The sequence below is a fragment of the Rousettus aegyptiacus genome, unplaced genomic scaffold, assembly GCF_014176215.1.
Source record: "Rousettus aegyptiacus isolate mRouAeg1 unplaced genomic scaffold, mRouAeg1.p scaffold_m13_p_3, whole genome shotgun sequence".
Classification (NCBI taxonomy): domain Eukaryota; kingdom Metazoa; phylum Chordata; class Mammalia; order Chiroptera; family Pteropodidae; genus Rousettus; species Rousettus aegyptiacus.
The window spans coordinates 1,062,853-1,085,368 of record NW_023416306.1 but is presented as its reverse complement, the minus strand read 5'-3'; the positions used below and the strand labels follow the sequence as shown (position 1 = coordinate 1,085,368).

At 64.4% G+C, this 22,516-nt stretch overlaps 3 protein-coding genes across 18 annotated transcripts in view; 1 reads left to right on the top strand and 2 right to left on the bottom strand.

Annotated features, from left to right (window-relative positions):
• Positions 1-17: 17 nt before the first annotated feature.
• On the top strand, positions 18-8,999 carry PMPCA (peptidase, mitochondrial processing subunit alpha). 4 transcript variants are annotated; one of them, XM_036239294.1, is made up of 13 exons: positions 18-122; positions 1,376-1,578; positions 2,007-2,086; positions 2,309-2,391; positions 3,968-4,062; positions 4,735-4,835; positions 5,221-5,484; positions 5,716-5,808; positions 5,883-6,001; positions 6,095-6,185; positions 6,295-6,357; positions 7,727-7,965; positions 8,060-8,621. In XM_036239294.1, exons 1-13 carry the CDS (start codon positions 52-54, stop codon positions 8,064-8,066), a joined length of 1,509 nt encoding a protein of 502 aa, XP_036095187.1. In that variant the 5' UTR covers positions 18-51; the 3' UTR covers positions 8,067-8,621. The 4 variants fall into 4 exon arrangements, with proteins under 4 accessions (XP_036095187.1, XP_016008549.2, XP_036095186.1 ...); XM_016153063.2 differs by lacking the exon at positions 8,060-8,621 and adding an exon at positions 8,637-8,999 and having other exon boundaries at positions 21-122; positions 7,727-7,871; XM_036239293.1 differs by lacking the exons at positions 18-122; positions 8,060-8,621 and adding exons at positions 909-1,188; positions 8,637-8,806 and having other exon boundaries at positions 7,727-7,871.
• Positions 9,000-11,013: 2,014 nt separating this feature from the next.
• Positions 11,014-19,958, bottom strand: INPP5E (inositol polyphosphate-5-phosphatase E). 4 transcript variants are annotated; one of them, XM_036239258.1, is made up of 11 exons: positions 19,888-19,958; positions 17,986-19,035; positions 16,724-16,847; positions 15,627-15,724; positions 14,700-14,824; positions 14,436-14,555; positions 14,025-14,144; positions 13,242-13,403; positions 13,021-13,136; positions 12,453-12,589; positions 11,014-12,077 (listed from the first exon to the last, which is right to left on the bottom strand). In XM_036239258.1, the coding sequence occupies exons 2-11, from the start codon at positions 18,819-18,821 to the stop codon at positions 11,945-11,947; spliced, it is 1,971 nt and encodes a 656-aa protein (XP_036095151.1). In that variant the 5' UTR covers positions 18,822-19,035; positions 19,888-19,958; the 3' UTR covers positions 11,014-11,944. The 4 variants fall into 4 exon arrangements, with proteins under 4 accessions (XP_036095151.1, XP_016008547.2, XP_036095152.1 ...); XM_016153061.2 differs by having other exon boundaries at positions 14,025-14,132; XM_036239259.1 differs by lacking the exon at positions 19,888-19,958 and adding an exon at positions 19,736-19,869.
• A 568-nt stretch (positions 19,959-20,526) lies between these two features.
• Positions 20,527-22,516, bottom strand: part of SEC16A (SEC16 homolog A, endoplasmic reticulum export factor) — a 28,175-nt gene continuing 26,185 nt past the window's right edge. For 9 of the 10 annotated variants that reach the window (XM_016153069.2, XM_016153071.2, XM_036239230.1 and 6 more), the window contains one exon: positions 20,527-22,111. In XM_016153069.2, the coding sequence (XP_016008555.2) occupies positions 22,043-22,111 (69 nt within the window). In that variant the 3' untranslated portion in view covers positions 20,527-22,042. The remainder of the gene's footprint in view (positions 22,112-22,516) is intronic. The other variant, XR_004956320.1, reaches the window with a different exon arrangement.

The window sequence follows — 22,516 nt, the reverse complement described above, 5'->3', positions numbered from 1 at the left end:
GCCGGGGGCGGAGCCGGAAGTGACGACAGAAGCGGTGGGCGGAGACACAAGATGGCGGCGGCGGTGTTCGCGGCGACGCGGCTGCTGCGAGGCCCGCGCTCCTGGGTCCGCTCGCGGCTGAGGTGAGCGGGGGCCCGGCCGACGCTCGGCCGGGGGCTGAGGCGGCCCGCGGCCCTCGGGACGTTCTGCCTCTGGGTTCCCTGCGCCCAGACGTGGCGCCGGCCGGTCGGGCTCGGAGTGCGGGACCCCAGTCTCGTTCCTGGGGCGACGGCGGCGCCTTCCCGCCGGGCGCCCTGGACCTCGAGTCCCATCCGCCCCTCCGCTCCCCGGCTGTTGGGTCCGCTCCCGCCCTCCCCGCCCTGGCCGACGGACTGGTCCGAGGTCACGTGTCGTCTCCGCCCGGCCGCTTCCTGCCGCGTGCCCCTTGTGAGGCCGGCCGGCGGGGCCTCGGCCACTCAGACCCGCGGAGCCGGCATTCTGCCCCCGCCGGGCCCGGGCCCTCGGCTTCCGTGCTCTGCCCCGTCGCCTCCTGATGGTGCCCTTTTCCGTCCCCACCGCCCTCCGGCCCGGGTGGCCAGGCCGCCTTTCCCCACCTTGGCGTGTCCATTCAGTTAACGGGTACAGATAGCCAAGCCGTGTGTTGGGCCCAGGGACGCGGTGGGAAGTCGCAGTCCCGGGGCAGTGGATGCAGACGGGTTTCAGCAGTCACGTGAAGGCTTTGAAATAAATGAGCAGCGTTCAGGGGTGGAACACAGCGGGGAGACCGACTTCTGGTGGAGTGATGCGGGTTAACCTCTGAGGAGATGACATTGGAACCAGGAGATGAAGGATGAGAAGTCAGCCACGTGACAAGAGCAAGTGGGCCAGAGAGAGCAAGCTGTGGGGGTGACGAGCCAAGTGTGTTCCGGGAATGGATCAACAGGCCATGGGACTGGGGCCTAGTTGTTCCGGGGTCGCGGATGAGTTCGAAGAGGCGGTAGGAGGCAAGACCGTTAGGCCCTTCCCGGCCAGGTTGAGGAGTACGGCTTCGGGAGTCTCGGGGGGCTGTTGAAGGGCAGGGCTCTGCCGAGTGCTCTGTGCGCAGGCCCTGCTTTACCCTGCCCGGCCCCCTTGGCAAGGTGCTGTTCTTACAGAAATGGCAGTTCTGACCCAAGAAACAACCCACTTGCCGCAGGTCCCCAGGCTCAGGCGGGTTTTGCAGCCAGGCACAGTGCTTCGACCACTCCTGTGCATGTCTGCGGGCATGTGGAAGCAAGTCCCTGGGAACGGGAGATGTCCCCTCATAGTGCAGACGGAACAAGATGGACGGCACCAGGTGTCATCGCAGGTCCTGTCATCTCGAGCCCGTTGTAACTGGGCCATCTTCCTGTTTTAGGTCTGGAGCCCCTGCGAACAGACTGTTCAGTAGTGGCGGTGCCTACCCCAGCGTCCCCCTCTCTTCTCCCTTACCCGGCGCACCCACACCCGTTTTCGCTACAGTCAGTGGACAGGAAAAGTTCGAAACCAAAGTTACCACACTGGATAATGGGCTACGCGTGGCTTCCCAGAATAAGTTCGGACAGTTCTGCACCGTAGGAAGTAAGTACCGTTGGCAGCGTGGGCGGTCCCGTTTGCTTTAACCGCTCACGTGCCAGTTGCTTGTCACTCGTAACTAGTGCGTCACCTGTGAGCCGCAGCTTGCATGGAAAAGCGCAGTATGAAATCTGAGAACTCAAGAACCAAAGTGTGAACAGTGGCCATTTTGGGGGTGGATTTTTTGCCCTTTTTCTACGTTTCTGTAACTAAAAATTTTCAACCACAGATATAAAGTATGTAATTCCATAGTCGTTGACATGGATATAGCTGTAAAACCATCACAATCGAGGTATTGACGTCGCTCCTCACCCTCACGTAATTAAATGTGGTTTTTTAGTCATATTCACAATTTTAACTCGAGGTTTCTTTTGATTAACTCTTTGCTTTTGAACGTTGATATAACCTGTCAATTTTTTTCTTTTTATTGCCAGTTCTTATTAATTCAGGATCAAGATATGAAGCAAATTATCTTAGTGGAATTGCTCACTTTTTGGAAAAGTTGGCATTTTCGGTCAGTTCCAATTTGTAAATTTTAAGGTTATACCTGGGAAGATTATCAAGTTTTCCTTTTTTTAGGATGATTGTTTTAATAAATGCTGAAATCGCTAAGTTAATGGTAATAGATAATTTAACTTTCTGTGTTTCGAAAGCAGAAATAAATTGTGTTTTTAAATCGCATTTTAAAGGTTCTTTGGGATTGCTAAGCCTAAATAGATTTTCTTGTTTCTTTTAGTCCACTGATCGCTTCGACAGCAAAGATGAAATCCTGCTTACCTTGGAAAAACACGGGGGTATTTGTGACTGCCAGACGTCAAGGTACGCCAGTTTTTACACGCAAGCTTGTTTTGCATACATGCGGAACTGTTCTTGTTCTTGGTTGGAGTCCCACTGAGCCCCTCCCCTCAGAGGCTGTGAGGGTCGAGTAAGATGTGAGCCCCGGCCTGGGCAGAGCGTTGGGTGGGCAGAACACACAGGCAGCAAAACTCACACAAAGGGGCACTCTCCGAGGGCCAGGCGATTCCCTGTAGGCTACTTACTCTGATTTGAGCCAGGCAGCTGCTGTGCACTGGGGACACAGAGTAGGCCCTGTCCCCGAGATGCTCATAGATTTGCAGAAGTCTGTGCCACAGGTAATGGGTACAAGAGCCAGGAGCCACGGGTGGTGGGAGCATGGGGCATGAGCCACTAACTTGGTCTGGAGTCAGGAAAGTTAGTGGTAATTAACTTACGGATAGAAACCGTGACACTTGGTCTGGTTCTTGAAGGACTTTGCCAAACGGAGCAGAGGTAGGCGGCTGAGACCCAGGAACAGTGGTGCAAAGGCTCAGCCTAGAGGAGGAGCGGTGTGCTGCGGAGAGGGCCAGCCTGTCCCCGGAGCGCAGAGGGGTGTGGGCGCTGTGGGCCAGGGCAGGTGACAGTCGTGTCCCGGGTGCGGGGCACATTCAGAGAGCTCTGTCGGGGCAGGACGAGATGGGTGGATGAAGATCCTACCTTTGAAGGGGCCGGTTATTTAAGTCTGACCACTGAAACGTGTACGTAAAAGGCCGAACACCACGTGCGCGTGTTAGCGTGGAGGCTGCATGTCCCCATATTCCGCGAAGGCCTGTTCAGAACCCGCCCAGGTGCCCAGCAGCACAGGCGTGCTCGGTGCCAGGTGTTAGCTCCTCCGTGTCCTGGCCCCAGACCTCTTCAACTCCCCAGGGAACTCCTGGTCACACAGCCCAGTGTCCTGACCCCGACACAGCCCGCTCTTCCTCAGCTCAGGCTTTTGTCCCTGCCGCTCTCCCTCGTGGTCCTGCAACCCCCCAAGGACAGCCCCGCTCTGCACAGGTGTTGGCTGCCGTGTCCCCCTCACAGGCTCGCTTGTCTGCACAGCAGTTGCGTCTCTTCTGCGCAGTCTCCTCCTCGACTGCGTTCCGTGTCATGGTTCTCTGGTTGTCATGCATGTGCCTGTCTGATCACAGTGCCTCGTGTTCTGAGCTTATGCTACAAGTAGTCTCTGTCCCCTGGCCACCTAAGACTAGGCACAGTCCCACATTGGCCAGTCATTTCATGCAGGGGACACTCAGACTGCAGAGGAGGAGCGGTGTGCTGCGGGGAGGGCCAGCCTGTCGCCGGAGCGCAGAGGGGTGTGGGCGCTGTGGGCCAGGGCAGGGCCCCCTGTGGAGGGAGCCCGTGCTGTAGGAAGCTCCAGTTGGCTCTTGTCTCTGCTGGCCAGACAGCGCCGCTTCCTCCACACGCAGCCCGCAGGCAGCTGTGGTGCCTGCCTGTGAGGAGCGCACGCTGTGGGATGGGCTACGGGAAAGGGAGCCGTGTGCGGGTGCAGAACGATGGCCCCCGCCTGGCATGCACCCGTCGTGACCTCGGTGCCCAGCTTTGTCGGTTTTTCCAGGGATACCACCATGTATGCTGTGTCCGCGGACTCCAAGGGCCTGGATACGGTGGTTGGCCTGCTGGCTGACGTGGTCCTGCATCCCAGGCTAACAGGTGTGCATCCGGGCCGCTCGACGGGCACGGGCCGGGACACTGGGAGGTGTGTGGGAGCACTGTAGTCAGAGCCCTCAGGCTCACCTGCCAAGCATTGGCACGTTTCCTGGGAGATAACGCCGGTGAGTGGGAAAGTCCTTGGTGCTTGAGACCGAGAGATGGCCCCCGGCATCTGCGACACAGTGAACTCGGCGCTTCCATTTCAGAAGGGCATCTGGACCGTCTTTAAGTGCCCTGAGCGATGGGTCCCTGTCTCCACGCCCTTCCTCAGCCCTGCAAATGGCAGGACACTGAGCTCGCTGCCAGGGAGGGGCCAGGAGGGGCCGTGCGGCTGTCCCAGCCGGCCTGACGGCTCTGTTTCACGCAGCCTGGGCCACGTCTTCCTGTAACTGGGTTCAGCAGCTGACACTGGTCTGTGCCTTCACACCCGCTGTCATCGCACACAGCGGTACTGGGTCTGTGATGGGTCTGGGGCCTGATGGGGGGGGGGTGCTGAGGCTCAGAGCAGGTCCAGGTGGCTGCTTGGTGGCAGAGCCAGATGAGAGGCCTGATCCCCCCAGGTCCGCCCCAGACGAAGGCAGAGGAGACTGCCCACACCCAGCAACTGAGGACATGCGGGCCGGCTCCCAGCGGGCCTCCGTGGTCTGAGCCTCGTCTTTGGGTCCTTTGCAGATGAAGAAATTGAGATGACGCGAATGGCTGTCCGCTTTGAGCTGGAAGATCTCAATATGCGGCCTGACCCGGAACCACTTCTCACGGAGATGCTCCACGAGGTAAAACAGAAGACCGGGTGTCACTGACACCAGGGCGGTGGGAGGGGCGGCCTGCCGGCTGACGTCCTTGCGGGTTACGCGTGTTGGCGGGACACGCTCCTTTTCCGAATCTGCTCTTCGTGCCCGTTTTTCGTCGCCCAGTTCTCACAGTGATGACGTGCCTCCCGCTCCTCTGGAACGAGCCCCTTACAGGTGTAGGGATGTCCCTCCCGGAGAGGTGGCTGTCATTGTTCAGTAAACGCAGAGCTGCCACCGCCCCGCTGTAGCTGAGCGGGGCATCTGGCGGGCTCCCTGAGCACAGCTGGGGCGACAGCAGGCCCGGCCCTTTGAGGAAAGCCAGCGGCGCCCTCCTCGTCACTTGTGTTTCTCTTGCGTCCTTCCTCAGGCCGCTTACAGGGGGAACACGGTTGGCTTCCGCCGTTTCTGCCCCACGGAAAACATAGCGAAGATTGACCGGGGGGTGCTTCACTCGTACCTGAGGAACTACTACACCCCGGACCGCATGGTGCTGGCGGGGGTCGGGGTGGAGCACGACCACCTCGTGGAATGCGCCAGAAAGTACCTCCTGGGCACCCAGCCGGCCTGGGGAAGCGAGACCGCTGTGGACGTGGATCGGTCGGTAGCACAGTACACCGGGGGGATCATCAAGGTAAAGTGCGCTGGGAAAGGCCCGCCGCCGCAGCGGTAGACGCTTTCTGTGGCTTCCTGTGTCTGTCCCGAAGGTGTTAGGGTGACCTGTGCGGTCGTGGCTTTATCACATTGCACGTCCTGGCCTCAGAGCATGCACGTGTCACCCGCTGAGCCGAGGGCCTGTTTGGGCCGTTCCGTGTGCACGGGGTTTCGTAGAGCATCTGCAAGGCCTGCTGCCCCCTCGTTACAGCTGGAGAGAGACATGTCCAACGTCAGCTTGGGCCCCGCCCCCTTCCCCGAGCTCACGCACATCATGATCGGGCTGGAGAGCTGCTCCTTCCTGGTAAGTCCTGGCCGGGCGCGCGCACCCCAGGCTGGGCGCGTGCCCTTGGCCAACCTCTGCCCCGCTCCCTGCAGGAGGCGGACTTCATCCCCTACGCTGTGCTGAACATGATGATGGGCGGCGGCGGCTCCTTCTCAGCCGGCGGGCCTGGCAAGGGCATGTTCACCAGGCTCTACCTCAACGTGCTCAACAGGTGTGTGGCATGCCGTCCAGGGCCACCGCCCGGCGGAGGGCGCATCACACCACGATGGCACGCTCCGGTGTCCCTTTCTCTGTGTCCCCACAGGCACCACTGGATGTACAACGCAACTGCCTACCACCACAGCTACGAGGACACGGGCCTCCTGTGCATCCACGCCAGCGCCGACCCCCGCCAGGTGAGGGCGTCTCCGCCGGGCCGCGTCTCGGGGGTGGAGCCGCCGTTTTGGAGCAGGTGTCTCTGCGGCGGGCCGGGTCAGCAGCCCACTCTCGGCGCTCCCCTCGCAGGTCCGGGAGATGGTGGAGATCATCACGAAGGAGTTCGTCTTGATGGGCGGGACCGTGGATGTGGTAAGCGCGGCCAGGCCAGGCGCCATTGCCCCACGGCCCCACAGCGCCGGGCGGGCTGTCCTCTGCGCCCCCGGCGCCACTGCCAGAGCAGTCCCCGCCTGGGGGTGCCCCAGGCCTATGCTGGGCGTCTCCCCACGGGGCGCCCGCCTCCCGGTCGGCTGGCACCTGACTGGCCCCGCACGTCCTGCTGCCCGTGTGCTTTTCCCGCACTGCTGAGAGGAGGAGCAGAGACGGTGGCGTCCTCCCCGGCCGCCCTGGGCACGCGTGCGCCGGCGCTGCCCCGCAGAGAACGAGCCGCTCTCAGGGCTTTCCGGCTTTTTCCGGGTTTCGTCTCGTTTTAATCTCAGTTTTTTCCCTCATTTTTTTTAGCTCATTTTTTGATATCCTGCATGTTTAGAAGCCTTGTTGCTTCTGGAAGCAGAGCCGGTACAAACTGCAGGGTTTATGCACGCGCACGCACACGCAGTGCCAGGAGCGGCAGCAGGCGAGGCCGTGTGCCTCCCTCTGGGCTGGCGCCTGTGCTTCACCTTCAGGCCCCATTTTTTGTACATCTCGTGTTTTTTATAGTGATCACATGTTCCTTTTTTAATCAGAAAAGGTGTCATTTTGATAATAAAAACATACTTACAAGTGAACACTTGTGGGTCTGCTAGCGCTCTGCTGGATAAAGTTTTCTCTAACGTGAGATCGGTTTGAGGGCAATGTTTAGTGGTTGCTGAAGCTGCAAAATTAAAAAAGGCCTTGTTGTAAAGTGGGAATTATCATACTTAGAGAGGACGCGGAATTTTAACAGCTAGTACGTCCAGTATTTGTTCTGCAAGGTCTGGTAGCGCCCCGATTCAGACCCTTTGAGAATCTGGCATTCTCAGCTCCTTTCTGTGCCCTCGAATTTCAGGCTGGACTTTATGAACCGACGGCTACACTCAGCTTTAAGTGTCACACGTGGTCAGAGAGGCTCAGTGCAGAGTTGGGAGACGGCTGTTCCCTTGGTGTCTCCTGGGGGGCAGGGACTAGATGCCCCAGGGTGTGTGCGCGGTTCATTTCCCTTGTGATTTCGATGCGTGGTCAGCTTTGGGGTCCTGGAGTTTGGTGCTTGACATTTTACCCTTTATGTGCTGTGTGGCCAAGTTTCTAAACAATAAGAACCCAAGAGAAGCCTGTTTCTTCCTCATTTCAGATGTGGCGATAGCCCTGTCAAACATAGTCTGGACCCTGACCCAGGAGGCCAGGCGGGACGTGGCAGGCATGCTCCCTCAGCACCCCTGGGCTAGGGCATGATTCTGTGAGCCCTGCTGGCTGAGGCGGCTGAGTGCCTTGCTGGTGGGAGCCCGGGGGGAGATGAACCAGGCGACTTGGCTGTCACCCTCAGGTAGAGCTGGAGCGAGCCAAGACGCAGCTGATGTCCATGCTGATGATGAACCTGGAGTCCCGGCCTGTGATCTTCGAGGACGTGGGAAGGCAGGTGCTGGCGACCCATTCCCGGAAGCTGCCCCACGAGCTGTGCACGCTCATCCGTGAGTTCTCGCCAAGTACACATGGGGCAGTAGCTCCAGGGCCCTTCGTGGCTCCGCGGCCGACGCCGGCCCAGATTCTCATGGCCTCCCACAGGTGACCGTCAGGAGGGCCTGGTACTTTTTCGGTTGTGTGCCAGATTCTGTTTGCCGTGACTCTCTTGGGGACAGGTTTATCTTTGTTTTGTCAGATTCTGAAACGGTCTGCAACCCAGAGGGTCAGCACCGCTGCCACCACAGCTTGTCACCTACGTGAAGCTGACGGTTGCGTAGTTGGGGTCTCCTGGGCTGGGAGAGCTGCAGGGACAACGCTTGCCCCACCCACACACGGGCCCTCACCCTCCCCTGGGGCGTCCCCCAGACTCCCCAGCTCGACAGTCCCAAGTCTCAGGCCTTGTGAACCTGCCGCTCGGCATGTGGCCAGGGCTGTGGGTGCTGCTCGCTCCCCACCGCCCCCCGGGTCCCAGACGCTGCCTTCTGAGGCCGGGCCGCGTGTGCAGCCCTCGCTCCTTCCCGCCCCTGCTGTCCGCACAGCCCGCGGGCTCTGCCAGGCGAGGAGCGTTTTATTTCTCACTTACGTGGGTGCCTGCTGGGCCTTTGTCCTGACGACCCTGCAGTCCACACGCACAGTGCCTGGACCCTCTGGAGTCCTCAGCACCTCCGCGCCAGCTGGCGGCAGCTGTGGCAGATCAATCTGCACAGCACGACGCAGGGAACGGACTCCATGTGGGCGTCAGGCGTGCCCCTGTTCTCTGCTCTCTGTGCCAGGCAATGTGAAGCCGGAAGACATCAAGAGGGTCGCGTCTAAGATGCTGCGTGGGAACCCGGCGGTAGCCGCCCTGGGCAACCTGGCCGACCTGCCCTCGTACGAGCACATCCACGTGGCGCTGTCGAGCAGGGACGGGCGCCTGCCCAAGACCTACCGCCTCTTCCGGTAGCGCTGGCCGGAGCTGCTTTGGATGTGAACTTAGCACAGACTCATAGGAGCAAACTGTGGGGCGCTTCTAACCGAGCGAACGCGTTTAATGTCACCAAAGCACAGCTCAGTCCCCCCCCCCGAATCTAACGTACCAGCCACTGGAATGAATAAATATTTTCTATGCCAGCCTGAGACACGGCGAGGGGCGGAAAGGCTCAGAGCAGCTGCTGTGGCGAGCGGGGTCGGCGCCTGTGCCTCATGAGGTTCCGCAGGTGGGGTGGCTGCAGGGTCCCCAGTCTAGTACTTGGTCACGCCAGATTCGCCACTGAGGCCAGTGGGCCGTCAGAGCCTGTCTGCTTCTTGAGAGTCCTATGCCATCCATACTGAGCTGCTGCCTCCCAAGGTGGTCACTAAGCACCCCGGTGGTCCCAGGGTGCTCTGCGCAGTCTGCCGTCCTTCCTGCTCAGTTCAGAATGGGACAATTAAAGGCCCTCCCTGACCAGCAGCTTCCCTAAGAAGGAGGCACGGGGTGGCCGTGACACACGCACGCACGCCCGCCCGCCCGCCCGCCGAGCTCATTCATTTCCACCCAGCATCGCGAAGCGTTTTCAGAAGTGTCAGAATACGGCGTGAGGCGGCTCCTGGAAGCAGCAGTCGTAGTCACGTGACCGGGGGAAAGGCTTGGGAGCCGTGGGTTCTGCAGGTGCGTGGATGTTGTAGGAGCATGAGGCACCCTGACTCTGGTGATAGGACAGATTCACAGCTCTCAAAATTACGCTCTCAAGACCCGGGGCCTCCTGGGGCAGAGGGCGGCTTCCTGCCTGCAGCTGCCAGGCTGCGCGTCCCCTTTTCCGAAGCCCTCGGGAGCCAGCCCCTGCAGGTGCGGGGGGGAGCCGAATGCCCGCGTCCCTGGTTTCCATTTTGCCGGGTCCTGTCCACACGGTTACCACTGGCACGGTGCTGTCCTGCCCTGCAGTCGGCGTGGGCCTGCACTGCTGTGTGCGCCTGTCATCGCCCGTCCACAGGCAGAGGCCGGGGTGACGAGCCCCATCCAGCGGCGGGAGTGACGGCGCGTTCCTGCTGCTGCAGACGCCCCTCCGCCACCACGCTGGGGGGCACGCCTGGCCCCTGAGAGGGGCCAGTGTGGCTGCCACTCTGTGCTAAGACGGGAGCAGCTCATGAAGAACTGGGGTCGCGAGCACCTCGGGTGTCCGCTCTAAGCTCCTCCTGCACACTTGGAGGTGGGCTTCAAACGGCCCGGCAGCTTTGTGAACATTCTAGAACTGCTAAGGCCGACAGCTGTCTGTTTTTGACACTGGTGCTGGCCGCCTCCCTTCCCCCTTCGGGGCGCGGGGCTCTCCTCCGTCCTCACCCTGCCCTGGATGTCACCACCCTTACGCCTCACTGCTCTCCCAGCCCCGAGCCCATCGCAGCCTGCAGCTCTCCGTGCTCCCCCACACCTCCTCCCTCGTCCAGCTGCCCGTGAGCGCCGTGCTTCCCGAGGGCCGGCAGGCTGGCACCCCGGCACCCCAAGGCCCGGGCCAGGCCCCGCGAGCCCTGGAGCCAGGACACCAGCGGCGCATCAGGGTGAGGCCTGGGCTCCAGGAGCACCCCATGCGCAGTCCTGTTCCACGTGGAGCGGCCACTTTCCAGACGGGCACTTCGTTTGCATTAATTTGAATTTTAAACTGCCTTCGTTTGCATTAATTTGAATTTTAAACTGCCTTCCCGAGTAAAATCCCACCCACCCACAACTTAAAGGCTGATAGGAAACGAATCGCTTAACTGACCCGTGAACTTGGATGAAGGTAGTGATGGCTCCGGACGTTAGGCCCAGGCTTGGGCCAGAGTTGCTCCTCACAGTCCCAGTTCGGGTCCCGTTTCCGTGGTTCGGGTCTGAGAAGATGCCCAGAAAGAGGCTGTGGAATCGCACTTCCAGCGCCATTGCCACAGTCTTCACGAGATTCAGCAGAGGTGTGTGCGCTGCCTTCGAGTTTATATCTTATTTAGAGTTGATACTAGTAACAGTTGTATGGACTTGGCTGGAGCTGACTTGTCACGATTCACTCCCGTCGGAAGTATTTGCTTTCTAGCTACCACCGCGGGCTGTGGGCGGGGCATGGATGGCGTGGGCGGGGTGGCCTGGGCAGAGCGGACCTGCCTTTCCTGCAAGGACATCGTGAGCAAAGGGCATGAGCACAGACCGACTGTTTCTAGGACTCAATCTTTGGCCAGCAAGGGTTCAATATGTGCATTTATTTAAAAATATAAATACAGAAAATAAATAATCTGAGACTAGGTTGAATGCCCCTAGCTTGCTCCACATTCAAAGCCTATGAATCTTCCTAGAGATGGGAGGAGACGGAGCACGAATGGGCTCTAAGCCCTTTGAAAAAAATCCCGAGCGTGGTGGAGTGCCGGCCCGGGTGGCTGTGTGGTGACGTTCTAAACTGCCGGCGGCTGCTCAGGCCAGAGATGTGCTGCTTGTTCGTGCCATTTGTGGCCAATGGCCTGCCGTCAGCAAAGCCAGAGGAGACGGGGGTGGCGGTGGACAGCAGGCCCAGCCCCGTACAGCCAGGTTGTGGCCCCGGGACGTCGGCCTCACCTGCACTCTGGCCCCGCGGTGGGGACTGCGGTCACTCCCTGGACATAGTCTGGCTTTGGCCCTATGAATAACTCAGTGTGGCCCTTCTGTGTGCCATGGGATCTGGGACCCCGGGTCACCCCACCGAGCAGCCTCCCCAGTACCGGGCTGGCTGTGCTCAGGTGAGGAAGGGGTGCTGGAGGTGATCTGGACGATGGTGTGGCCGTGGGTGTGCAAGCATGGCGTCGGGAGGGTCAGCACAGGCTGGCAGGAGCGCTGTGCGAGCTGCTCACGTCTGCCGCCGAGTGACAGTGACAGGTGTGGCGTGGCCAGCGCCGAGAGGGGGAAGCCAGGTGTGTGCAGGGGCACGGGTGACGCATCTAAGCGGACCGGCTCCTGCCCAGCGATGGGGTGGGCGTGGCTCCCGCGGGCGCCAGCCTCCTGCCTGGGTCTCACCAGGCCCGCAGGACTCCAGGGCCGGGCCATCGGTGTCCCCACGCACCGCCGCCTGGCTTTTCCAGGGGGTCTTGGTCAGATACGCCCCCGGCGGCGGGAGACGGTCCTTTGGCAAACTTAAGAAACGGTACACACGGCACTGGAGTGCTGGGTCTTCAGTGCTCGCTGTCTCTGCATCTCTTTGGAAATCCGCCTCTTAATGCCTATTAGGTACAATTCGCGGTCAAACTTGCCGGCAGCTAGTGGAATGCTGCGGAGGAGAGCGCGGTCAGCACCGAGGAAGGGCGGGGCCGGCCACCAGGGGGCGCCCACACCGGCCCTCTGCCTGCCTGGCCGGGCCACCCCACCCCCAGGGCCGACAGCCTGGGCCAGGCAGGCTCCGCTGACGTGACTGGGGGTCGTGTGCAGGGGCCTGGCCAGGTCCCCACTCTCTGGAATGTTGCCCAAGTGACACCCAGTTCCGATCCAGCCGTGGCAGCAATCCCCACATAGGGCCAGGGCGCGAGGGGACAACGGCACGCACCCAGACCCAAAGGGGGCGCCCGCCCCAGGAGTGGGCAGGGCCCTGCCCCCGCCCGGAGCCCAGGCTGCCCGCGTGGAGAGAAGAGGCCTGGCGGATACTGACTTGTCTCTCCCGGGCCTCACTTTCACCCGGAACAGGCCGTACACAGGGCGGTGGTCAGACGTCTTGATCCCGGGACAGGATGAGTACTTGAGTGGGCAGATGTCGCCCTTGTGGCGGCTTCTGTACAGGACCCGGTCCTGCGGGGAGACGGCAGGGGCGCGGACCCCGGCGCCCGGTTTGCTGTGCGTTCAACCTCGCCTGGCCCTGCGGCTCGGCCCCATGCCGTCCGTTCCCCAAGCGTCACCCACGCCCCTGCCAGGCGTCCAGGCCAGGTGCCGAGGCCCCCCTCACTGCCCTCAGGCCACACTGGTGCCCCCAGTCCCGTGGGCATGGGCAGAGGCGCCAGGTTCCAGCTGGCACCCGCCTCCAGTGGCCTGTCCACCGCCAGCCGCAGAGGCCGGGCCTGGACGCTGTCACCCTGCACACTGGCCGACAAGCAAGCGGCTCTAGTAAAACCAGTGCCCGGGCTGAGCGTGGCTGGCGGCACCCGGGCCGCCCCCAAGGAGGCACTGGGGGGCGCGGTCACCGGCCCCTCCGGCCCCTCCAGCCGGCAGCGCCGCCCGCTCACCGTGTACGACGGCGTCCGCTGCTTGGACGTGGTGTCATACGCATCCTTCCCAACATCAAACTTGTACGACGGGAGGAAGTGGATGTCCGGCTCCTGGAAGCCCCTGAAGACGGACCCTGGAGCGGGCGCAGGCCGCCTCAGACCGGCCGGCGCGGGGCTCAGGCTGCACCCCCAGCCCCGGAGCCCGCCCCGCCCCCTGAGCCTTCCCCTCCCCGCCCCACCTTTCTGCATCTCCCGGGTGAGCTGGTCGAGCTGCAGCAGGGCCGGCACACTGGCGCCCGGGTCCTGCCTCAGAATGGCCTCCACGGCCACGCGCCCAGCGCCCAGGCGGAAGTTGAAGTCTCCGAACCAGAACACCCCGTCAAAGCGCGTGGTGACGTCCGCTGCGGCACAAGCAGAGCGTGCGTGAGCCCCGCCCGCCCTTCGAGCCACGCCTCAGTGACAAGGGCCAGTCTGCGTCCCCTGCCACACAGCCGCAACGGGGCAAGGACGCCCCCGAGAAGCAGGTCGCAGCCACCCGGTGGCTGGGGCCTCGGGGTGCCGGGGCGCGGGCTGCAGCCGTTTCCCAGTTGACATTTGAGTGTGGTTTTGTTTCATTTCACATAGTGACAGACAACCCAGAAACCGCAGGCCGTGTGGGCCGCACACAGTGGCCCTCATGCTCAGGGCCATCACGCGCCCCGCCGCGCCCGCCACCAACACTCAGGTCGTCACAGCACAGCCCACGGTCGGGGCACGGCAGGCGTCAGGCGGCGAGGACCAGGCAGAGCCCAGCAGCGACATCGTGACGATGTGGGCAGAAGCCCCTGGGCCTCCCGGGCGTCCGTCTGCCCAGCCACTAAACAGGCACATCGGAGGCAGGGGCCACACCCAGTCTCACGGTGGCTTTATTTCAGGAACTTGGGACTTCTCGATCTCAGTTCTCAAACCTCTGAACAGTCTGTCCCCACTCAGAGTGCAGGGGACGAGGCAGAGGTGCCGCCTCTCCTGGGAGGTCCACTCACCTGGGTCAGAGCGGTACGGGCAGGTGTCTGGCACGTTCTTGGGCAGGGCGAGGCCTTGGACGGTCTTGCTGTAGTCCAGCAGCCTGTCACCGACCTTCCCGTCTCCAGCTGCAAGGACAGCTGTGCTCGCAGCCAGTGCCCAGGCGGACGCTGGGGGCTGGCCGGGCGGACACGCCTCCCCGCAGCAGCATGCTCCGTGCCGCAGCGACTGCCCACAGCAGCCCAGCCCAGCACGGGGCCCCGGGGGACGAAGGCCCCCATCACGGGCGCCTGGGCCCCCTTAGGCTGCCAGGCCGAGCTGAGACCCAGCACCCTGCTCTCCTGTCAGCTCCTTAAGGCTGGTCCCTCCCGCTGGACAGGGAGGGGGTGGTGTCCTCGCACGACCCCGAGATTCAGGAGCAGGTGACTTACAGGTGAAGTGGGACGTGATGAAGAGGAAGGAGGTGCCAAAGAAGGTGAAGCTGACGCCCAGGGCCCCCTTGGTCTTGATCTGGGACACGATGCGTGTGGTCACCGTGGAGCTCTCCACCTCTGGGTGGGGCAGGACGCAGAGGGCTGACCCAGGCCGGACGCCCCTGGCTGTCCGCGCCCCCTGTGGCCCCCAGTGCTCTGCGGGCACACGCCCACCCCCCACAGAGGCACGGCCGGCGGGCAGCGCAGACCGGGCCGGCTCACCTGAGCAGAACCAGACGAGGTCTCGGCGGATGAGCACGGACATGTGCAGCGCCCCGTGGGCCGCCGAGCTCAGCATGACGTAGTGGGGGCCCAGCGTCTCCTGCAGGCGCGTCTCCCACTCCCGCCTGCAGCAGGAAGTGGAGGCTGCCTGGGGAGGGAACTGGGGCGCCCCAGCTCTGTACCCCTGGACCCCGGGCCAGACAGCCCTTTGAGGAGCCGCCGGGAGGGACCCCACGTCAGACTTCCTTGTCTTGCAAGGAGAATGGCGGGTGAGCGACACCAGGCGCCGGGCGTGTGGGGCCAGAGGCTGGGCCCCCCGCATCCGTGCCCGGCGACGGCACAGGCCCACGTGCCCTGCTGTCTCAGAACCCTCCGGCGATGCGGGGCTGGGCCCCGCCCCCTGCCACGGCCCCAGTGGGAGCTCCTGGCCCGCCTGGCAGAGGCCCAGGAAGAGGTCCCAGGCCAGGCAGGAGTGAGGCCACCCCTGGCGGCCAGGTTCCCCGGGGAGCAGAGTCCAGGCCCCAAGCGTCCGCTCCGGGCGGGTGGGCCGCCTGGTGCGTGAGGAGCTGGGACAGCTGTGTGCTGCCCAGGGCCGCGCCCCCGGCCCAGTGAGCCTCAACGGCACTGCAGGCACCCTGCCAGACCCAGCACAGGCTAGCGGTGGCCCCACGGGCCCCGGGGCAGGCCAGCGACGCTCCGGGGTCAGGCTGGAGCCTGCAGGGGCCCCGGTGGCCGAGCTGCCCTTCGCTGCGTCTGTGATCTCTGAGCAGCGCTTTATTCACTAGAAACTAAATCTCACTCATGTTAAATTCTCCGAGGTCACATCTGAGAAGAAAGCAGTTCGTGTGTTCAGCCGGGGCTTGGCTGCGGCCCGTGCTGACCCACACGGGGGTGGGGGTGGGGGGTCTTGGGGAGGCACGGGCCTACCTGTCAGAGCAGCCCTCCTGGACGCCGACAACGTACAGGTCCTGGGCGTAGTCAGCTTCGGCCGGCAGCAGGAGCTCGTCCAGGTTTGGAGGGGGCTCCTGCGGGAGAGCAGAACCCAGCAGGGCCGGGGCCCGTGACCCAGGGAGCCTGGGCTGGACAGGCCGCCTCTCCGTGTCCCAGTCAGTCCTCGCCCAGAACGGCTGCATGTGGCCAGCGCGGCCCCCGAGCCTGACGTCTGCTAGGACGCAGCCACGAGAAGGGACGGCCCTTCTGTCCCCATCACACACGGTGACAGGTGTTCGGGACCCTGCTGTGGCAGGGCCGCCTCAGGCCAGGGCAAGCCCACGCCCAGCCCCCGCAAACCCAGGCACCCACCTGCGGGGAAGCACAGACCGTGGACCTCGGGACAGAGCTCACCGTGTGAAGGGGTCCCAGGGAGGCACGGGGCTAGCTGGGGAGAAAGCTGGCGGGCACAGTGGCCAGCGGGGACAGCGGCCAATGGGCTTCCCCGGAAGCAAATGCCCAGAAGTCAGCTCTGGGGCATCGTGGCGCTCGGGACGCAAAGCAGCCCGCATGCCTGCGGTCTCCATGCTCGCCTCGACAGGCTCCCCGGGCACCCTCAGCTCAGGGGCGGGGCCCCGGGCAAGGGCAGGGGGCCCACAGGGTGGACCCCCCGCTGGCGGGAGACACGCGGGGACAGTGGTGCCTGCCGCTGTCCACCACCCACGTGACACATGCGCTCGTCAGGTCCCCGGGAACCACGGGAGCGCCCCCCAGGTGAGCGAGGGGCTCTGGGTGACGGTGAGCCACGGAAGCTTCGCCAGCTGTGGGGCGTCCGGGTGGGGAGGCTGCGGGGGGCTCGGGGAAGCACTGTGCTTCCTCTCAAATTCGCCATCGGCCCGAAACTGCTCCAAACCATCAAGATCTGAAGAACACTTCGGTGGCCGGGCCCTGACATCGGGGGGTGGGGGGGTCCGGCAGGAGGCCTCTGGGGGCCCCAGGGAGCGGGTGGGGCCAGGCGGGCTGTGCACGCTGCTCGGGGGCCCTGGAAATGACTGACAGGAACCCCGGCCTCTTCCCGAGGGGGGCCCCCTCACCTTCTGGCCCTGCATGTTCCAGGTGGCCACGAAGAGGGCCACGCTCCGGTCCGGGAAGTACCGGGCCAGCTCGTCCGCACCCATCAGCGCCCCGCTGGCCAGGAGGCTCCCCTCCAGGTAGCTCCTGTGGCGGGGTATGAAATCAGGGTCTGAGGGCACAAACCCAGGGACGGGCCGGCTGCAGGGGTGCACCTCCCTGGCCCCCCAGGTCAGGGTCTGGCCCAGTGTGTGCTTCAGACAAGCTGCCAGTGCCAGGGCGGGGAGAAGCAGGAGCCCACAGGACTGTGGGGGGAGGGGCGGGGACAGGGGACAGGTCCTTGGGGGGAGGGGCGGGGACAGGACTGTGGGGGAGGGGCAGGAACAGGGGACAGGACTGTGGGGGGAGGGGTGGAGACAAGGGACAGGACTGTTTTCTGAGGTTCAGCCTGGGCACTTCAAAAGGGCCCTAGGCCCAGCCCCTAGGACAAGCCCAGGCCCAGGACAAGAGGCTGTGAGTCCAGACAAGCAGCTCAGAAGTCTCTGTGCCCCCAGTCTGAGGGACTTGGTGGCTGTGGCCTTGGGAACCGCGAGCAGCAGGTGAGGTGGGTGGCACCCCGGTTCTTTGCCAGCTGCACAGACGTCGCTGTGGATGATGAGAACCCCACAAGCCCTGGAAACCAAGCCCCCGCTCACTGGCTCGGCGCCGAGCAGGAGGTCACTCGCTGGTGGGGTGCCCAGCAAACCGAGTCCCGGAACACCAGAAACGTGGGCCCTGCCCGGAGGAAATCAGGCCCAGACCACAACTGCTGTCCCCTCTCTGCCGTGAGCGCACCCCGAGAGCTCTCCCCAACGTGGCTCGGCCGTGGTCTGAGGCCCCCGCCCCTGGCTACGGTGCAGGCGTGTGCACAGCGCACGCCCTCGCCTCGGCGCTCCGCGGGCGCCCACCGAATGCGGCTGGTGGAAGCACAGCCCCGGGGGTCCAGCGCGGGCGCCTGCCACAGCGCGGACCTCGCAGAGGACCTGCACGTGCTGAAAAGGGAGGCCGCTCAGCGCAGGGCGGATGAGCGAGCTACGCTGTGAGCAGAGGACGCCTCGTAGCCACACCCCCTGTCCCCAGCCATGACCAGAGGGCAGATTCTGGATGGGGCGCCCCTCCGGGGGTGGAGGGCAGGAGAAGGCGACTGCCCTGTCCACCTTCAGGAGAACACCATCGCACAGTCCTGCGGAGCATGCTAAACCCTGAAGTCAAGAGCACGATGCCGCCTGCCCCCAGGAGCCCCTACCTGCTCCGGACGTCCTTGGTGCGGATGGGCGCCAAGAGGCTGAAGGAGGACTTGGCGGAGCGCAGGGAACAGTCGTTGCAGGCCAGGGGGCTCGGGGGTCGTCCGGGGCCCAGGCCACTGTGGGCCCCGCACAGTCTGGCCTGCAGGCGGAGCTTGTAGTCGGCGTGATCCGCGTCCACCCTGTGTGCCATCCGCAGGGAGTCGGAGGCGGTGTTCCAGTCGATGGCAGGCGGCAGGCGTGAGGGAAGCAAGCCGGCCAGCCTTGGGGTGCCCCCAGCCAAGGCTCCGCCCCGTGGCAGGAGGTCCGGGGAGCTGCTGACCATTCCTGAGATGCAGTTGCTCCAGGAGGTGGGGCTCCCGCGGGCACATCCCGAGGCCCTGCGGGTCGTGGGGATCTCCTGCAAGGAAGTGCTCAGGCCGGGTGGGGAGCAAGTGTGCACAGGGGACCCCGGGGCCTGGCCCTGCAAGGAGCCCCCTGCGGGGCTATTGCCCCTGCGGGCGGCCAGGTCCTCGTGGCTGGTTTGAAGGCGCCGCCTCCTCCAGCCCTTCTCGTCCAGGGACAGTGCCCGCTCCAGTTTGGGCCTGCTCGGCGGCTTTGGGGTGAACGTTTCTGCCTTAGCCTGTGGGCCTTCACTGCTCATTTTTGCTGGGATGTTCAGAGGGACCCCCGGGCTCTTCTCGAGGCCAGGACAGGTGTCCGTGGGCAGGGACCCTCCGTGGAGGGCGAGGTCTTTGTCCATGTTCAGGGGCTGCCCCCCGAGCGTCCCGCCTCCGGGGGCGCTGGGCTGCTGCGCTGCTGCCTCCGGGCGGCCCGGACAGGCCGCCTTGGACGGCATAGTCCAGGGCCCAGCTCTTGGCAACGGCGGGACCCAGCCCGGTGCGACACGGCTCCCTGGCAGCTGCCAGCGAGGCCCAGTGTCAGGGGTGCGTGGTCAGATGTCCCCGGCCAGACACCGAGGAGAGAGTCCGCAGGGGTTCCCGGTCAGGCCTGGCGTGCTTCAGCTGCTGCATGGCTGGAGGCCCTGGCACCCTGGAGTCCCCCACAGAGACCTGAGGGAAACGGCTGTTACTTCCATGAAGTGACCGTCCCTGAAGGACAGCTATGGCGCTGGGCGACAGAATGGACTGGCCGGCAGCGGCCCAGCGAGAACAAGCGTCTACACGTGCTGGTCTGACACCCCCTTAGTGGAGGGTGAAGGCTCCCTACCCCAGAGAGAAGTCCCCCTCCCGACGTGGCGCTCCGGCAGGACCCAGGGAGAATTCCCGCCTGGGGGGGGGGGGGGCGCCCCGAGAGGCCGTCCCGGCGCGGCCTGGTCCGCCCGCCCTCGCCGGCGCGCCTGCCTCGCTCACCCGCGCGCCCGCCATCGGCCGCGGACTCGGCCCGAGGGCCGGCGACCGGGCGGGTCTGCGGCGGCGGCCGAAGGCCCGAGTCGGGCCTGCGCTCAGGCGGGGCGGCCGCGGGTATCCCGGGGCAACGACCGCCGCGCGGCCGCGTGGTGGGGGGCGAGACCTGCGCCCAGCGCCACCCCGTGCCGGCCCCGCCCCAGGATCCCCGCGCCCCGAACCCCGCCCACGGGTCGCCTCGCGCCCAGGGGTCGCCCCGCCCTGGATCCCCGAACCCTCCTCAGGATTCCCGCGGCGCCCCCCGCCGCCTGGGATCGCCCCGACCCGACCCGCGCCCCGGGGTCACCCTGCGCCAGACCCACGTCCCCGCGTTTCCTCCCAGAGCCACCCCGTCTTGATCCCTCACCCTGGCTCACTCCGTGCCGGAGCCCCGCAGTCCGACCCGCGCCTGGAACCCCGCGCAGGGGTAACCCTGCTCTGAGGGCCCCTGAACCCACCACGGGGTCACTCCGCGCCCCGACCCCGCGCCCCCACCCCTCGCCAGACCAACGCCCCCACCTCACGGCACTGGCTGCTCCCCAGCCGTGCGGGCCTCGGCGGCGGCCGGGCAACCGGTGGGCAGGGCGGCGGGGCCGCGGCGCTCGCAGCGACCCCTAGCGGCCGGAGGACCGAGCCGGGCAACGCCAGGCCAAGGATGCCGCAGAATCCGCGCCCCTCTGTGGGGTGGGAGAGGCCACGGGCCAGCGTCCGCCGCACCCCGTGTCCTGGCGTCTCTGCAGATTTTCCTGGTCTGGACTTCTACAAACCGAACCCTAAAAACACAAGGCCCCGCGCATACTGGCCGGCTTCACCCAGGCGGCTGGGTCTAGAGTGAACCCACCCACCAGCCCGCGCAGGGCATGGCCTCCAGAGCCCCAGAGCGGGTGATGGGCAGACACTTCTCAGGGCCCCACCTCTGTGCACCCAACCGCCAGAGGTGACGCTGCCTGACCCTGACCCTGACCCAAGGGTGAAGCTGCCTGACCCTGACCCTGACCCGGGGGTGCCGCTGCCTGACCCTGACCCTGACCCAGGGGGGTGCCGCTGCCTGACCCTGACCCTGACCCTGACCCTGACCCTGACCTAGGGGTGACGCTGCCTGACCCTGACCAGCACTGGGAGCCTCACTTCTTTCAAACAACAAACGCAGACAAGAGGTGAGAGCGCTCACGGGCGCAAAATATTTATTTAACAATTTGCGTTTAGGAAAAATAGCAGCTCCCACCTTGGAGGGAACTTCTTGAATCCAAAGTCGCTGGCAGGCCACACGGAACAGTGGGCTGGGGTGGGCTGGAGGAAGCCGAGGGCACCCCGAGGGGCTCGAGCCCCAGGAATCACAGGAGCACTGACCCTGGGACCCAAGACGCCCTAACAAGACCCGGCCTTCCCCAAAGCGACACGAACACGTGAGTCCAGTCACACAAGTCGGAAACACCCTGGAACACATTCCGTGGGTCTGTCCCCGGAGACCCAGTGAGCCAGGAGTGGGCGGGGCCTGCGCTAACTCCATTCCCCGGACCCTCCAGAACCGCGCCCTGCGCCAGCAGCCAGGAGGGGAAACGCCCGCCGCCAGTTTTCACAAGTGTGGAAATCGCCCCCTGGTTCCTCGGGACTACGGAGAACGAGGAGAGTTTCAAGAACAGCTGATGGAGCCAGCGAGCCGCGTCCAGGGGGGGCGTCCTCCCCGGCCAGGGGCGCTGCGAGGCAACAGCTCTGCACGCGGCGCAGGCGGGCGGGAGAGCCAGCGCGGAGACACCGGCTCCCAGCGCTCCTGTCCAGAAGCTGCTGTAAGCCACTTTCTCCCAGAGGTCACCAACTCCTGCAACGCTGTCACCCGGGTGAGGAAGCCCGTGGGCTGGGCTGCACCCTGAGGCCACCGGGAGGGGGAGGTGTCACTGCATCCAGAGCGGGTGGTCCACACGGCTGCTCTGATGGCGAGTCCAGGGGCTACTCACACCCGGGAAAATCCAGATCAAAGAGAGTCCTTAGTCACAGTGTCAGCACCGGGCTGGTCAGTCTGGATTTGTCGCGTCCGGAACACAAGTCCCGTAAGGTGGCTCTTTCATCCCTTCCAGGTGGCAAAGCCAGGCCCTCTGGTGGCGGGAAGTCCCTCAGGGTGCTAGCCAGGCCACAGGAAGTTCGGTGCAGCTGGGAGCGTGTTGGCCACAGCAGAGAATCGCGTACCGCGTGGACAGCTGCCGCGCCCCTCGGTGCAGCATTCAGGGTGCGGGAACGTGAGGGTGGGGGCTGCAGAGCAGGCAGCCGTGTTCCCCTCCGGCAGCAAAGGCCCCCCATTCTGCCAGCGTCTCAGAGGGACTGTGGGACGCACGGCAGCACCTGGCCACCGGGTTTCGAGACGCCCGTCCCTGAGGAGACTTCTCTCCTGCAGCAGAGTCCCAGCTACAGTCAGGGCGACACCCTCGAGGGACTAACGCGTTTGTCCTTCAGTCGCTTCTAGAAGTAAAAGGTTGAGGCGGAGCTTCCCTCTCCCTCCAGACCTCAGGGGGGCTGGGCTGTAGGACCACGTCGACAACACGTCCCATGGGCAGGTGCCGAGGAGGCTAGTGGACAGCACCGTCTGAACCCCTGCCTGTCCCTCTGGGGACAGAGGCCAGCAGTCGAGCCAGCGTGGGGAGCGCACCAGGCCCCAGACGCTAACTGCGGCGGGATTGGCCTAGTTCAGCGCTGGGTACTTCCTCTGGCCAATGCGCCCCATCCTGGAGCTCCCCGAGGTGGCAGAGGCCTGAAACATGACACGAAGGGCACTGGCTTCGCACGCCGTCTCCCGCGGGGGTGGGGGGGTGGGGAACACACTACGAGTGACCAGTGCGTGGTGACGCGGGCCTGGGGCACGAACCAGAGCCCACCACCAACCTCACAGGGGCCCGGGTGGCCTGTTCGCTCTCTGCAGCCCACCCCAGTGGCCGAGGCAGCAGCGGAGCCTGGCCGGGCCTCTAAAGGTGCTGCGGCCTGCTGGGGCTGGGGGTGAGGCCAGCTCCACGCCTGAGCGTCTGAAGGCTCCAGGGAGGACCACGGCCCAGCCCCGCGGGAGGGCTGCAGGGACCACGTGGGGGAGACGGGACAGACACACGCATTTGCTCTTGCTCCCCCCAAGTCCTAACTGAAGGGAAGGTTGAGGAACTCATAA